Genomic DNA, 17,525 nt, shown 5'->3' with positions numbered 1-17,525 from the left:
AATAAAACAAATATCATTATCCAGTGGAGTTTTCCATCCCTCCTCATCTTTATCCCTCCACTTGCTTAATTTTTAAACATTTCCAAAGTATCAATATCTGAAATACAAAGAACACAAGAACTAGATACTCCAGGCCAAACTCAGCTCTGAAAAACGTGTATGGACTTCAGTAGGACCCATTAGTACAAACCTAAAGGCAGAACTAGCCCTTTAAAAACTTAAAATACTTTGGGAAGGAGGAAAAGTCATCTGGTCCCAGCTGCCCATTTTTATTTTACTTTTCTGCTTTCCTACCACGGCCTTCAATCGCCTTCTTGAAAAGGAAGCCCAGGCACTGGACTTATTACCTCTTTAGCTCGATTACCAGTCACTGCTGCAGACATCCATTTCTGACCCACACAGATTTCTCAGACTGACTACCCTTTACTCGTCTTGATGCATTACATAAGCAGGAAGTAAAAAAGACATACATAGATTTCCACTTCCAATCACTGCCTTCCTAAAATAATGGCACCTCACATTTCCCTGCAGAAGCTAAGTATATTAAGTGCCAAGGAAGACAATTCAACATAGATACCACATTGCTGTTCCAGTAGCTCTGACTCAGAATCTGATTTCTTTTCTGGACTTATATCTTGATTTTAAGGTAATGTTTATGGGTCGATGTCACTTCTGGTATAAGTGAGAATGTGGCCCATGGGCCTATGTTTAATTTGCATTTTTAAAGACACAGTACCTTGATTGAAGTGGCGAGGAGTCCTGTGGCACCTTATAGACTAACTGAAGTGTTGGAGCATAAGCTTTCGTGGGCAAAGACCCACTTTATCACATGCATCTGACGAAGTGGGTCTTTGCCCACGAAAGCTTATGCTCCAACACTTCAGTTAGTCTATAAGGTGCCACAGGACTCCTCGCCGCTTTTGCAGATTCAGACTAACACGGCTACCCCTCTGATACTTGAGTACCTTGATTGTAATTGTACTGATGCTGATGCTTTAATTGGAGACAGAAGCTGAAAAGTTCATTCTTGGGCAAAACTCTAAGCGCTCAATGGGAATTTTACTGAAGTAGACCCTATTGAACCACTGGTCACGGATGAGTAACTCCTTTGATTTCTATGGACTTCAAAAGCAAATGAAATCATAATCAGGCCCCTGGTTTCAATGGGACTACTCACATGACTAATGAGAACAGGAGCTGGATTCAAATGCAGACAGATAACTCCACCTGGCTTTTTGAGAGAAGAATGAACCAATGTACTTGTGAAATGTACTTCCATAGTCTTCATGTCAGAGCATAATAGATATGTCGGGCTTAACAAACTACTCAACTGCTCCCCTCTTTTTGATTTTACAAAATGACAAAATCTAATTTGAGCTATGATTCTTCATAGAGTCCAAAAGCAAGTTAAAAATCCTCAACAATAACTCTTAAACTGAATACACAAAATTACTTACAAAATATCCACAGATTCTCTTTATGCCTCCCCAGATGCAAAAGTTCGGACTTACCAGTAGGATCGCCACATGGTGGCACTAACCTCCAAAGAAAAAAACAAGGTAGAATAGATAATACGGTTTAAACCAGCAAATGAACTTGGATTATCTCTAAAAAGTACTTGTTTAAAAAAAAAGCAATTATTTCCTTACAAGTCGATTAGAAGGATTCTCACCTCATGATCTCTGTAGAAAGATTTCAGTTATGGCTTACCTCATTATGGGCTCAGAATGGGGAAAGAATTTGCCCAGTGAGTGGATTCATAGGGAACCAACACCTTGAAATCTACGATTAAAAATTAAAATTGTATCAGGTATTCAATCCCCCTGTCAAGTTTCAGGGCTTTACAATCATATTTTCCTGGGGGCAGGGTTTCAGACAGAAATAGTATTCTGAAGTTGTGTTGTACTGTTGATACCAACATGATCCCAACATCAGTCAAACTGAATACATGACTGCTTTGTATAGTTTTAATAGCTGTAATGTGAAAGATACTGCATCAATTAGCTCAAGAGGATTTACAGCCAGTTACAAAATAAGGATCCGATACATCAGAGGAAGAAATGATCTACTGTACAAAGTCATCAAATGCATCACCCTGCAAAGGCTGACAGCGGGGGAAATGGGAAAGAGAGTTTCTTACTGAAGATTAATTTTAATTCAGATATATAGGATTCAGTGAACCATAACTGCTTCTTTGTCCTATTGACAATATACTGTGGTAATAGTCTAAGAGAAGTACTTTGTCTAGTTGGTAACATTTTTTTTAAAAAAAGTGTAATGTGAGGTCAATGTATATAGAGCTGTGGCTTACATTAAAGAAGACTGAGCACCACTGAGGATGTGTCCAGACTACAGGGTTTTTTCGAAAAAAGTGGCCTTCTTTAAAAAAACTTCCCCTGTATCTACACTGGCGCCGCATTCTTTTGAAAGTAAATCAAAAGATCACAGCAGTTTTTTCAACCATGGAAAATCTTGTTTTACAAGGAAGAACGCCTTTTTTCGAAAGTGCTCTTTCGAAAAAAGGCGCTATGTAATGCAAACTGTGCTTTTTTGAAAGAGAGCATCCAGACTGCCTGGGTGCTCTCTTTCAAAAAAGCGGCTTGCTTTTTCGAAAGTACTGGTTGTAGTCTAGATGCTCTTTTTCGAAAGAGGCTTGCAGTCTAGACGTAGCCTCTGTTCTACTGACTAAGGTCTACACAGGCTAACACAAGGGTATACATTGCACCCAGTCCTGCAGTAAAAGTGTTCATAAATAGTCCAGTTCCAGTCATTAGTCAGTAGAACTAAGTTAAGCATGTGTGTCAGTGTCTGCAGGAACAAGACCTTAAGGAGATATTCCATGAGCAGCAATAATAACAGCAGAGATACAACACAGTAGATAGCAGCAGTGTATCCATCATGTTGTAACATTTTAAAACACACTGTTTCAATGTACTCAGCACAAGCTACCTATTTTAGAGTTTTCTATTGCACCCATCACCACAATATTGAGAACTGAATAATGTGCCCCTTGCTTTTAATTTTTATATTAATTTATTGATCAAGGTCCCTTAATAATACTTCTATAAATTAGGATGCAGAGGGCAGTCCAATTAAAGTCTACTAGGGTTTTATAATCGCTCCATAAAAATATTCCTTCACGGCTGAAACTTGGCATATGAGGATCTTGAACTAAAAGAAAAATTTATCACTATGTTTAAAGGGGGGAGTGGATGGATCCTGTTTTTATTATTAGACAGTGATCTAAATGTAACTGTTTTTCACTAATCACTATAAGTAATCCCTGAGAACTCCAGTTCCATTCTGTCCAACCTTTGTCTTTTCCATGCAGTGTGATTACTAATTATTAATTATTAATATATATTTTTATTTGCTGGTCCATAGAATGGCCTCTTAACATAGGTTTCACTATTTACACTCACAGACAAATGAAAAATATTTTTGCGAAATCAAGGCTCTACATGGTGGAAGCTGTGCACATCAATTAACCATAATCCTGTCACACATGGAGCATTTCATTGGGCTGTGCCCACCAAAGCTCATGATACCATCTACATGTTTTGTTAGTCTTTAAAGTGCTATCACACTATTTGTTGTTTTTTAAGTTTTTCCTGTGAACCTTAAAACACTGATGTGGAGACACTGCAGTGGGGGGGGGTGGAGTGAGGAAGGTGTGTATATGTGTGTGTGTGGGGGGGGGGGGGGAAGGACAGGGAAGTATCCAGGATAATGTAAGGGGAATCAGTCCTCCAGCTCCCAAGAAGTGAGACCCCTCCTGGGAAGACAGTCCCTTGTGGCTCTGGGGAGAAGAGCAGAGCCGGCCCTTTGGGAGGGAGCACTCCCTGCCCAATTCCGAGCAGCGCACCTCAGACCCGGCACTTGCAGCAACCCAGCCGCCTCCCTCATTGTAGGCTGCCAGTCACTCCTGCCTGGCCCCGCCTAAGTGCCTGCGGCTCCCCACCAATGGCTGAGCGCTTTCAAAAAGATGACCTCACTCTTTGCCTTGTGATTGGCCAGCTATATTAAGAAAGTAGCCGGCCCCTTTAAATACCAGCGCCCAGCTGCAGCCTGCAGCACTTGTGGAGTCGGCAGGTAGCGTGAGGGGTCCGGCAGCCACTGCCCACGTTGCTGAACAGGGAGGCGAGATCTTATCCCGCGCGACAGACCCCGGGGAGGCTGCTCCAGGCGCGCGGCGGAGAGGAGACGGCGGGCTGCACGCTGCCCCGCTCCCAAGGGTGCCTGCAGCGAGCAGGAGGCGAGCTCCCTCCAGCACCGGAGCGTGGCGGCAACAAAACCCCGGGGCCCTGCCGAGGGGCCAGCGAGCCCACGTCCCACCCGGCGCGCCGGCTGCCGAGGCGGGCGCAGCGAGCCACCCCCCGCCTCGCCCATCCCAGCTCGCCACGGTGCCCTATAGACCGCGGGAGGAGGGCGGCGGGGAAGAAGGCGCCTCCTTTACCCTGCTGCACCACAAGGCGAGCTTGGCGAGCCTGGCCATGGCCGCGATCCGCAAGAAGCTGGTGGTGGTGGGGGACGGGGCGTGCGGCAAGACCTGCCTGCTGATCGTCTTCAGCAAGGACGAGTTCCCGGAGGTCTACGTGCCCACCGTCTTCGAGAACTACGTGGCGGACATCGAGGTGGACAGCAAGCAGGTGGAGCTGGCCCTGTGGGACACGGCCGGCCAGGAGGACTACGACCGCCTGCGGCCGCTCTCCTACCCGGACACCGACGTGATCCTCATGTGCTTCTCGGTGGACAGCCCGGACTCGCTGGAGAACATCCCGGAGAAGTGGGTGCCCGAGGTCAAGCACTTCTGCCCCAACGTGCCCATCATCCTGGTGGCCAACAAGAAGGACCTGCGCAACGACGAGCACGTCCGCAACGAGCTGGCCCGCATGAAGCAGGAGCCCGTGCGCACGGAGGACGGGCGGGCCATGGCCGTGCGCATCCAGGCCTACGACTACCTGGAGTGCTCGGCCAAGACCAAGGAAGGCGTCCGCGAGGTCTTCGAGACGGCCACCCGCGCCGCCCTGCAGAAGCGCTACGGCGCCCCGAGCGGCTGCCTCAACTGCTGCAAGGTGCTATAGGGCGCGCCAGGGGGGCCGCGCCGGGGTCACGCCTGCTCTGGAGGGGGTGGGGACGCTGGACAAAGTGGGGGGGGGGAAGGGGTGTGCCCCTGCTCGGAGCTGCGGGCTGGAGGCGAAGCGGGGAGAGATGTGGAGCTGCAGGGAGTCTGCATGCCCCGAGCTGGGGGGGAGGCGCCCGTCGTCCCGAGACCCCAGCCTGCTCCTATGCCCTGCAAACAATCAATCGCTCGTGGACTTGACAGGCAGCTCTCAAGCGGCTGCTGCTGAGATTTCGGCAGCAGGGGGAGAGAAGGGGATGAATGGACCCAGCTCCTCTCTCCTCTCCATCTGGGGATTAACCCAGCACCTACTACACCACGAAAAATAGCTGCCTGACAGTCTCCTTTGTGAGAAGGGAATCGGTGCAGTTGGAAGAGACTTGCCCTGGTTATGTGCGCGCTTTTCCTACCCCAGGCCTTGCGTGCTTTGGGGTGGGACTGCATTTCTCAGACTTACTGCAGACCACCAGCAGCAGACCCCTCCCAGGGGGCAGCTTTCCTGGACTGAGCTGACCTTCGACATAACTTGCTGTGTAACATAGTTCTTTGAGGACTTGGCTCTAAAGGGGCATCAGGGAGGGGAGGGTTATCCAGTGTGTGTATATACCTAAATAGTATTTTTGTTTATTATTTAAAGTAAACTGGGAAGCAGGTGCCAAAAATCTGCTGAGCCCAGCTTGGATTTCAGTCACACACCCCTCTTTCTCCCCTCAACACAGTCAAGAATGACTAAAGGCTGCTGAACTGAGTCCAGTTGGAGAAGTCACTCTGCTGACTAAAAAGATTGATCTGCTGTCTTGTCCGCTCCTTAGATCTCCTGATGGCAGTCACAGCAGGATGGGGAAATGAGTGGGGAGATGTTGCCATGTATTATCTCCATGCCTGCTCCTTTTAAAAAGTTTAAAAATGGTCTTCTGCAATTGTGTTGCTTTGGTTAATTAAAATATTTTCCAGTGAGAACTTTGCACAGCTAGATGTTAACTTTAAATTTAAACACTTGTTAAATGCATACAATACTGTTGCATCATGAACACTTTTGACACCGTAACCTCATCTGTTTGGGATTTTTTTCAAATGCATTTAAGAAGAAATAAAACCACTGTATTTCTTTCTCTTGAAAAGTGAGTGGAAACACTGGCTCCTCTTTCTCCCCTCCTCTTCCCTCAACTCCTTAAGCAGTTGAAAGTATTTGGACTTATTAAAAATATATTTTTTTGCAGGGCAGCCATTAAACTTACACTTCTCTGGTTCAGAGAACAAACCCGTCCATCTGTTGTGGGGTTTTTTTGTCCTCTTTTTTTGAGGTATTTTGGTTTCCCTTTTTGGCAGTGGTACTAAGATGGCTTAGGGTTTTTTGTTTTCATTTTTAATGAACTGACATGGCAAAGGCAGAGACTTGTATGATGTTTACATAAAGGTATTTAAGCTGTGTGTGCAGTTTTTTAATGTAAAGTATTAAAAGATTCTGATACACATGAGATGTTTCTTGTGGTGCAATGGTGAGTGGCCTGAACAAAGCAGAAGATAATTGCACACAGTGACTTACTTTCACAGATACAGTTTGGGATGGGTGGGGTTTGATATGTATTGCACACTGCTGGACTGCTATAACAAGTGTGATTCAATCTTGCAACATATTGTGGTGCTTTTCAGAGACATCACTTTCTGCTTCCTCTGTAGAAGATTGCAAATTCGGGGGGGGGGGGGAAGGGAAGTGTTTCCATATTGAGTGTGAGGTCTTTGTTTTGTGGGAGATATCATCTCCCTTTCCTCAGCAAGGAACCAGTTCAGAAGCACAGAACTGCTTTTGTCTTGCAGGGTACGGTTAGTGAACTCCCCACGTGCCTCCTAGTGTTCTTTCTCGTAGGCTGCCCTTGACTATAGGGACAAGACTTTCCCTTCAAACGAACTGAATTCAGTCAACAAGAGGGCTATTGTGGGCTTGTTAGAGGGTAACAGTTTATACTATTAGTTTTTTCTTAAAGTCTACAAAAGACAATATCCATATTGGCTTTGCTTTACACACAGAAAAACCCCAGTAACAATCAGCAGCAAAACTTACTGCTGTACACTGTATAATACATCCAACAACTCTCCTGTAGTGAATACAACTTCCCTGCAAATATAAGCTCTGAACAATGAAAGTTGTAAGGCAGGCTCACAGCTCCTGTTTCACCTCTTCCTCTCCTGTATAATAGGGGTACACTACAGGTTTTACTTTTGAATTGCGTGGTGTGTTTTTTGTGTATGGGTTTTTTTTTTTAAAGGGGGGGGGGGGAATATTTGGCACCGAGCAGCCTCCTGAAGATCTCCCTACCCCCAGCATTGATCTTAGTCACGGAACCTCATGTATGGTGGAAGGTAAATGCTAGTCTTTATCTTCTTACCTTCCTGGCCTGACTTACCTGGGATTTTTCTTCTCCAGGCAGGATGTTAGGTGTTCAAGTAAGTGGTGGTAGGTAGGGTGCTGTGATGACACCTTCAAGTTCCCTTTATTTTAAAATAATCCTTCATGAGTGATAACTACATTATGTAGATCATTTCAGCACTACGTATAATGAATATTTTGTAATGCAATGCATTACAGGACTTTGCTGAGTCATGAACAAAATTATGATCTCTCATCATTTTAGCAGGAATTTGAGACCTCATTATATTAAGATCTTCAACGGATTCTCCTCTTATACCAGTTTAAACCTCATTGACTTCACTAACATAAGTGACTGGAACATGAGGCATTTCGATTACATGGACTCTCAATATTCAGAGTAACACTTGTCAAAACACAACAGCTATGTCTAGACTGGCATGATTTTCCGGAAATGCTTTTAACAGAAAAAGTTTTCCGTTAAAAGTGTTTTTAGAAAAGCTCATCTAGATTGGCACGGATGCTTTTCCGCAAAAGCACTTTTTGCGGAAAAGCGTCCGTGGCCAATCTAGACGTGCTTTTGCGCAAAAAAGCCCTGATTGTCATTTTCGCGATCGGGGCTTTTTTGCGGAAAACAAATCAGCTGTCTACACTGGCCCTTTTGCACAAAAGTTTTGCGCAAAAGGGACTTTTGCCTGAATGGGAGCAGCGTAGTATTTCCACAAAAAGCACTGATTTCTTACAGTAGGAAGTCAGTGCTTTTGTGGAAATTCCAGTGGCCAGTGTAGACAGCTGGCAAGTTTTTCCGGAAAAGCAGCTGATTTTCCGGAAAAACTGGCCAGTCTAGACACAGCCAACATGTTTTGTGGCACTTGGTTTCAGAAGAGATGGCTGCATCCCATGGAAGTCAATGGAAGTCTTGCTATTGGTTTAAATAGTAGCAGGGTTTGGCTCATTCTGCAGATTGGAAATCCAATCAGTAGAAATAACAGGGGAAAATGTGTACTGCATGCAAACTAGTTTTTCTTTTAACAATTCAATGAATATAATTGCTTCTAATGATTGTCAGTGGAAAAGACTGGTTTTTGCTGAATTAAAAATGCAGTTTCCAGGATCTTTAAGAAATAACTAATGAATTTTGGATGCTTCAATTTTGGGGCTCTGAACTTTAGACATTCAAAGGGGAAGTGACTTTGAGGGAATGCTCATTGTCTGAAAATCAGGGCCCTTTAAAGTATGTTAATTTGGGCCCCCAAAACCTGAGGTACCCAAAAATAACTAGTCCCTTTTGAAAATCTTGTGCATTGTGCTTACGGGGTTATTGTCAAAAGGCTTTCTGCAAAGGGAGCTACAAACTTAGACCCTTACTCAGTCTGGAGACTCTTTGTATAATTTGAGCTAGTTGATAAACCCAACATGTGACCTTTTTCTTTAATTAGATTGTGATAATACTGATACTCTATACTTACTAGTAGCACTTTATGGTTTTATTGGCCTGTGCAAAAATCCAAACTAATGTTTAGTATGGTAAGTATTATTATCTCTCTTTTATCATTGGGAAACTGAGGCAGAGAAAGTAACTACTGTACTCTTCCATATAATGAAATATCAGTATTTACTATTGAGGTGCTTAGGAGGCAATTACATACATTCTGGACAACAGTTGGGTTTTGACTGAGTAAGGGCTGTAGTATCTGGCTCATGGGGAAAAAATAAAACTTGCAAGAAAAGCATCTATTTTAGCTGAGTACTACTTTATCACATTTGTTAACTTATGTGATCTCACTATAGTTTTATTTATGAGTCCAGCTGTATGGATTGCATTGTACAGAAAAATGGCCATACTGGATCAGACCAAAGGTCCATCTAGCCCAGTATCCTGTCTGCTGACAGTGGCCAGTGCCAGATGCCCCAGAGGGAGTGAACAGAGCAGGTAATATCACATGATTCCTCTCCTGTCATCAGTTTCCAGCCTTTGACAAACATAGGCTGGGGACACCATTCCTACCCATCCTGGTTAATAGCCATTGATGGACCTAACCTGCATGAATTTAGCCAGTTTTTTTTTAAACCCTTTTAAAGACCTGGTTTTCTCCACAACATCCTCTGGCAAGGAGTCCCAGAGGTTTGACTGTGCGCTGAGTGAAGAAAAACTTCCTTCTGTTTGTTTTAAAGCTGCTGCCTAATAATTTCATTTGGTGATCCCTAGTTCTTAAATTGTGGGAATAAGTAAATACTTTTTCCACACCAGTTATGATTTTATAGGCCTGTATCATATCCCCCCTTAGTCTCTCCTTTTCTAAGCTGAAGTCTCAGTCTTTTTAATCTTTCTTCATAAGGCACACTTTCCAAACAGCTAATCATTTTTGTTGCCCTTTTCTAAACCTTTTCCAATGCCAATATATCTTTTTTTGAGATCAGGCAACTACATCTGTATACAGTATTCAACTTTAGCAAAGCTTTTTATATGGTCTCCCACAATATTCTGGCCAGCAAGTTAAGGAAGTATGGATTGGATAAATGGACTGTAAGATGAATAGAAAGCTGGCTAGACTGTCGGGCCCAACAGGTAGTGATTAACGGCTCAATGTAAGGTTGGCAGTTGTTTTCTAGTGGAGTGCCCCAAGGATCAGTAGTTCTAGAGCTGGTTTTATTCAACATCCTTATTAATGACTTGGATGAGGGGATGGATTGCACCCTCAGCAAGTTTGCAGATGACACTAAGCTAGGGGGAGAGGTAGATTTGCTGGAGGGTAGGGATAGGGTCCAGAGTGACCTGAACAGATTAGAAGATTGGGCCAAAATAAATCTGATCAGGTTCAACAAGAACAAGTGTAGAGTCCTGCACTTGGGATGGAAGAATCCCAAGCATTGTTACAGGCTGGGAACTGAATGGCTAAGTAGCAGTTCTGTATCAAGGGACCTGGGGATTACAGTGGATGAGAAGCTGGATATGAGTCAACAGTGCGCCCTTGTAGCCAAGAAGGCAAATTGAATATTAGAGTGCATTAGGAGGAGCATTGCCAGCAGATCTAGAGAAGTGATTATTCCCTTTTATTTGGCTCTGTTGTGGTCACATCTGGAGTACTGCATCCAGTTCTACCCCTCTCTGCCCCCCCACTATAGAAAGGATGTGGGTGCATTGGTCCAGCAGAGGGCAACCAAAATGATTAGGGGGCTGAAGCACATGGCTTATGAGAAGAGGCTGAGGGATTTGGGTTTGTTTAGTCAGCAGAAGAGAAGGGTGAGGGGGTATTTGATAGCAGTGTTCAATTTCCTGAAGGGAGGTTCCAAAGAGGCTGGTGAAAGGCTGTTCTCAGTAGTGACGGATGGCAGAACAAGGAGCAATGATCTCAAGTTACAGTGGGGAATGTCTAGTTTGGATATTAGGAAAAACTATTTCACCAGGGCTGTGTCTACACTGGCGCGATCTCCTGCAAAAGCGGCCGCTCTTGTGCAAAAACTTGCTGCCTGTCTACACTGGCTGCATTGTTCTTGTGCAAGTAAACTGACATTCTACTGTATAAAATCGGCTTCTTGCATGAGAATTCTGACGCTCCCACTCAGGAATAAGCACTCTTGCGCAAGAGCTCTTCCAGAAGAGGCCAGTGTAGACAGGCAACATAAATTTCTTGTGCAAGAAAGCCCTATAGTTAAAATGGCCATGAGAGCTTTCTTGCGCAAGAGAGCGTCTACACTGGCATGGATGCTCTTGCGCAAAAGCACATCTCTTGCGCAAAAGCACATGCCAGTGTAGATGCTCTCTTCTGGAATAGTTTTTGCAAAAGAACTCTTCCGCAAAAGAGTTTTTGCGCAAGATCGTGCCAGTGTAGACGTAGCCCCCGAGGGTGGTGAAGGACTGGAATGGGTTACCTAGGGAGGTGGTGGAATCTCCATCCGTAGAGGTTTTTAAGTCTTGACTTGACAAAGCCCTGGCTGGGTTGATTTAGTTGGGATTGGTCCTGCTTTGGGTAGGGGGATGGACTTGATGACCTTCTGAGGTCTCTTCCAGCCCTAGGATTCTATGTGGGCCATACCATGGTTTATATAGAGGCAAAAAGATATTCTCTATCCCCTTTTTAATGATTCCTAACATTCTGTTTGCTTTTTTGACTGCCTTTGCACATTGAGAGGATCAGAGCCTTAGTTTGCTTTGCCTTGTGCTGTACACTGCACATATTAATTAGTATTAATAATCTTGATTAAGGAGAACTAGTATAAAACTAATCATATCCTCTCTTACAGGAGCCAGAACTCCTGTTGATTTCAACTTGAGAAGTCAGTGGAAGTTTTGCTTGAGTACCCAGTGCAATTCCAGGCCTGAGATTCCAACTAGAGGTCCATTTTGAATCACAATATTTCTGTGATGAGTATTCCTGTGGCACCTTAGGGTACATCTACACTGCAGTGCTATTTCGGGATAACGGAGTATCCGATTAATAAGCCAGTTATCTTGGGGCTCACTATTCTGATGTCCCTGTAAACCTCATACTATTAGGAGTAAGAGACGTTTCAGAATACTGCTTTATTTCGAAATTTGGTGCTGTGTAGATAATGCCATATGATGAAATAAGCTATTTTGCAGTAAGATATGCAATTTGCATAGCTCAAATTGCATATCTTATATTGAGTTACAGTGCAGTACAGCCTTAGAAACTAAAAAAAGGGGGGGGGAGTTTTATTTCTCCTTTTACCTCCCTGCCCCCCATCTCCATTCATAGTAGATACACCACTAACAGAATAAGATTTTAAAGATTGTTATCAATTTGATTTTCTATTAGAATGTATTTTCACAGACAAGCAAAAGATAGAAATGAACTTTTGGGGAGATAGAAATCAGAGACACACTAACAGCTTGGGTAAACATGTTTTTTTTTAAACATGTTCATTATTATTCATTAAAATTTAACTACATATTTTGCCCAAATTGTTTTCACTTCTTACGCTCATGTAGCCCCATTTACTGCATTGGGGCCGCATATAATTGGGAGCAGAATTTGACCTAATGCCTTTTATTGGTCTTTATCTTCAACAAGAGCTCAATCTAGTTTGTTTTGCTTTTCTATATATTGAAAAGATTCTGATACTATTTTTGCAGGGAGATAAAAAGTTAACACGGTCATGGATTATATTAAAAGGTAGAGGAATACATTCAGGAAATCAACAAAAATTTTAGTGCTGTCAGTAATTTGAATGTGGGTTTTATTGTTTGGTAACAGGTGCTAAAAGGAAAAGAGCTGTATATTTATAGTCTGCTCTTCATATGTTATTGAAGGGTTATAAAACCATTCTGGGATCCATTTCTTCTTTTTTATTTTTTGGGGTTTTTTTTATTGCTGTTTATGTATCAGGACCTATAGATATGTAGAACCTAAAACATTCTAGTGAGTGAACTGCAGACTATCTACTGAAGACAAACATATTTGTAAGATAATTCATGAATGTTTTAAGATGTTACAGGTCTAGGTAGTGTGTTTTAAGGCTTGAAGATGTATTTGTACTGTTATAGGACTGACTGTGTCCAGTTTACAGACATAAGAGACTACTAGGTAGAGATGCAGGTTGCAGAGCTACCTCAAAGAAACAATGCTTCTTTCTCAGAAGCTGGCAATCCACTTCTGTAATCCTTTGCTTTACTACCTTAAAGTCAACCACTCAAGGATGTGACTGATAGAATCTATATATCTGCAGTGGGTGAGTATGGACATACAGACATTACCAAGACTAGGATTTGGCCTGCAGTGTGTATTTATCTTTCTCACTATATATGTCTACACAGGCTTGATTCAAAGTTCAGTGTAATTAATGTTTCTCCATTGACTTCAGTGGGGGCTCAGATCACCCACCAAATGGATGACTTTAAGCAATATGTACACATATAGCGAACACACAAGAGGAAGGAAATAAGAATTGTAAGTTTGTCATATTCATAGCTCACCTTGAGAAGGAGACATTTTCTTTCACATTCATGTTGCATAATTAACATCTAATGCTATAGTGGGTAAGCCACACCCTATGCAAAGTAGCACACAGATCTAATGCCTTTTCTGAGGCAGCTGAAGGATTTCAGACTGTTAAGAAAAGGAGACCTCACCACTTTTTTAACAGGCCCCGTCATTCAGATGCTTTGCAATTGAGAGAGGGAGTTTCACTTCATGAGGTGTGCATATGTGTGCAGTTTATCATTCATACATAATTCAGAAGCAAGTAACCATTTGCTATAATAATAAGCACTGGTAAATCTGTTTCAATTACGTGCATGGAATATCAAACTAGTGCTAAAAAGGGAGTGTAACTAAGCAGTAGAAATTTTAAAACCAGAGGGACTGACAGATTGTCAGTGGTCTAATGCTGACAGTACTGCAGTATGGTTCTTCGCCATGTTTAGCTATATTTTTATACATACTACATTTTAAGGGTTTTTTTTTTTTTAGCAAATCTTGATTCCATGTGAAGCATCTTTGATGGGTTAGAGTTAGCGCTACATGTTTATTACCTTGTTTGACACAATTCACTTACTCTTTCATTCAAAACTTGATGTGGCAGTGTGGAGGCTTGGAATTTGGAAACAAAAAAGGTTGTTTGGTGGGCTCATTTGCATGATAATACAATTCTCTTCCAGCTCACAGCCCTTTCATGACAATGCTGGTGCCCCTGTTAGGGGAACCAATTGAAAATCCTGAGGATGCATGAGGGAGCACTGCAGAGGGGATGTGTATGTTTACAAGACTTGCAGAATAGGTTTGCCTTTTCATTGTAAGCTTTCATGCAGTTATTTTTTCTTTAATATACCCTGGGGTCCAAATTTGCACTTCCTTCTTTGCTACAATTTCCGCTGAAATTCATGGGGAGTTTCAGGCAAATAAACAATGCAGAATCTGGCCTTATGTTTAATTGACTTTCATGAGAGTTGAGGGTATGCTCATTTTACCAGAGGTTCTCATCATTTGTCCAATATTCAATCCAAACACATCATGTCTTTTCTGCTAGAAAAGATTCTAGCAAATAGCAGTAGCACTATGCAGATCCTTTTGTATTATATATGTATCACATACCCACCATGCTCACAATACACGGTGGCTGTCTCTACACTGGCATCCCTTCCAGAAAAAGGATGCTAATGTAGACTTTGGAATAGGCAAATCCGCGGGGGATTTAAATATCCCCCGCGGCATTTGCATTAACATGGCTGCCGCTTTTTTCCAGCTTGGGGAAAAGCCGGAGAAAAGCGCCAGTCTAGACGTGATTCTCCGGAAAATAAAGCCTTTTCCGGAGGATCTCTTATTCCTACTTATTCCTGCTGCCCTGGAAAAACACTTTTCTTCTTACCATCAGCTAGGAATAATTTTCATTCTTCAGGTCCTACTTTCAAGTAGGAATAAGAGATCCTCCGGAAAAGGCTTTATTTTCCGGAGAATCACGTCTAGACTGGCGCTTTTCTCCGGCTTATCTCCAAGCCGGAAAAAAGCAGCAGCCATGTTAATGCAAATACAGCGGGGGATATTTAAATCCCCCGCGGATTTGCCTATTCCAAAGTGCTACATTAGCATCTGTCACGTTGCTGAATTGGAGGGAAGCAGCCAGATCGCTGCTGCACCCCTAGGTGGGGGTGCTGGCCCCAGAAATTGGTGTGGGGGGAGCCATGTGGGGTATTGAATGGGAGATTATTGTTTGTTGATCTTATGTACGCTATTTATGTGAGTGTATAATGTCTGTGTGTGTAGGTAGGAATCTGTAATCTGTGGGGAAGCTGAATATTTCTGTGAATGTGGTTAAGCATGGCTATGGACAGGCTGAGTAGCAAAGCCCTGTGGAACAATGGCTCTCAATAGGCTATGGACACACCCAAAGAATGGGATTTGTCACCTGAGGGCAGCCAGCAGGAAATATAGAGATTGGCCTCTGACCAGGTGACTTGCTGCAGACTAGAAGAGGCCAGGAAGGAGTATAAAGAGGCCATGTGGTCGATGCCATTTTGTTCTCAGCTCAGCACTTCATCCCAGAGGCAGCACTGCAGGGATTGAAGAGCCCGGAAGACCTGTGAACCCATCCTGATCGTAGGATGTGCAATAAGAACTTTTAAACCAGCAGCTGTAACATCTCTGCTAGAGCCTGCATCGAGGACTGGGAGATTCGGTGCATGTAACGTACTGTACTTTAATAACCTTACTCTCGTGCTTTTCTTTCTTGTAATAATAAACCTTTAGATATAGATTCTAAAGGATTGGCCCAGCGTGATTTGTGGGTAAGGTCCAGAGGGTAAATTGACCAGGGATCTGTGGCTGGTTTCTTGGGACCGGACAGAACTTGTTCGGGGTAGGTGGGATTGGGTGCTAGGACCCCCCACCTGTGTATGAGGCCCGGGGCCATCTGGGGCACGGATATTGCTGGGGTGTCAGAGGGGTTTTGCTCGGGAGGCTTCAGGCAGGCAGCTGAAGCGCTCTGTGAGACTGGTTTTTGGCCTGTGTGGAGAGGTCGCCAGTCGGGGGCTGTAAGGAGCCCCGGATTTGAGCAATTCGCCCTGAGCGGACGCCCTAAGCTGTGCCCAGACACGGCCAGGTCCGTCACAGCATCCCTTTTCCGGAAGGGATGCCAGTGTAGACACAGCCATGCTCTTTCTCTCTGGCCATAGGTAATCTGCATTAGCAGTAATGAGAATCATGCATGCTGCTGCCCTGGAAAAACACTTTTCTTCTTACCATCAGCTAGGAATAATTTTCATTCTTCAGGTCTTAAGCAAACCACTAACTGCTTGAAGTTAAGAAGAAACTTCCCCTAGGTGTAGGTCATTTCATAATCGTTTGTGATGGGTTTTCTTACTTCTGGGACTCTCCCTGCCACTGGGGATGATGGCATAGATTGCACCTAAAATCACAACACTTGTCAGTGAGGAGCCCAAAGCAGAGGAAACTGACATCCAGGAATCATCTGTGCCAATCTCTCTTTCTGCTGTCAAGCTACTGCAGGAAGACATGGGCCTGGTCTAGACCAACCAGTGAGAATGACCCAGCTTTGTGGCTCAACACTGTGAAAAATCCACATCCCTGCGTGATGCAGTTAAGTCAAGCTAACCCCAGAATAGACAGTGCTACGGTGACAGAAGAATTGGTCCGTTTACCTAGCTACTGCCCCTTGGTGAGGTGCTGAGGTGGATGAGCCTACACTGAGGGGAAAGCCCCTTCCATTAGCGTAAGTAGAGTCTATGCAGAAGTCCTTTGGGTACGATGTCCATCTTTTTGCACTTGGACAGAAAGATGACGTCTGTCTGTATCTGTGTACGTTTTTTCATATGATTGATGGGTTTCCATTCCAAATGGCTCAATGTAGTGCCTTGCATAGTAATCGAGAGATAGCCATGTTAGTCTAGTCTAGCTGAAACAAAAAACAGGACGAGGTAGTATCTTGTTAGTCTTTAAAGTGCTACATCGTCCTGTTTTTTGTTTCAGCTACAGCAGACTAACACGGCTACATTTCTATTACTATGCAGAAGTGTTACAGCAAACGGGGAACTGGTGTGGGGGAGGAATAAGGGGCCAGCAGCCAAATGATTGCTTTCCCCAACCCAAGGAATGGCTGGGACAACCCCCTGTGCCCCAGGCTCCACCCCCTCCTTACCCTGCTCTCTTCTCTCCCCTCCCCCCCCCCTCCACTTTAGCCTCCCTGCATTTCCCATCAACATGTCCTCTCCCTTCAGCAACGCAGTCTGGGGAACTAGCCAAGCCAGGGAGGGGGGTGTCTGGTGCTGCCAATAGCGGTCTGGCCCCCTCCACTCAGCAGCAGTGGTGGTGGAGATGGAGCAATGGAGCCCCAGTTTGCTCTGCTTCCCTGGCTGTGTCACTTCGCTTCCTGCCAGTGAGTGCAGGGGCAGTCCTGCCCCCTCCCTGGAGTGATGTACCAGGAGAGCAGAGCAAGCTGGAGCCATGGTGCTCTGCTTTCCCTGCCACTGAGTGTAGGAGTAGGGGTTCCAGGCCTCTGCACTAATCTCCTCTGGATGCCCAGGGACTCTGGCCCTGCCAGCTGCTGGCCAGCCCCTTG

At 44.2% G+C, this 17,525-nt stretch overlaps 1 protein-coding gene across 1 annotated transcript; it reads left to right on the top strand.

Moving 5' to 3' along the window:
• The first annotated feature begins 4,063 nt into the window (after positions 1 to 4,063).
• On the top strand, positions 4,064 to 6,600 carry RHOB (ras homolog family member B). Its single transcript, XM_075923431.2, has one exon. It carries the CDS (start codon positions 4,494 to 4,496, stop codon positions 5,082 to 5,084), a length of 591 nt encoding a protein of 196 aa, XP_075779546.1. The 5' UTR covers positions 4,064 to 4,493; the 3' UTR covers positions 5,085 to 6,600.
• Positions 6,601 to 17,525: the final 10,925 nt, after the last annotated feature.

Source organism: Pelodiscus sinensis, chromosome 3 (genome assembly GCF_052426305.1).
Source record: "Pelodiscus sinensis isolate ZL-2025 chromosome 3, ASM5242630v1, whole genome shotgun sequence".
NCBI lineage: Eukaryota > Metazoa > Chordata > Testudines > Trionychidae > Pelodiscus > Pelodiscus sinensis.
This window is presented reverse-complemented; position numbering and strand designations above follow the sequence as displayed.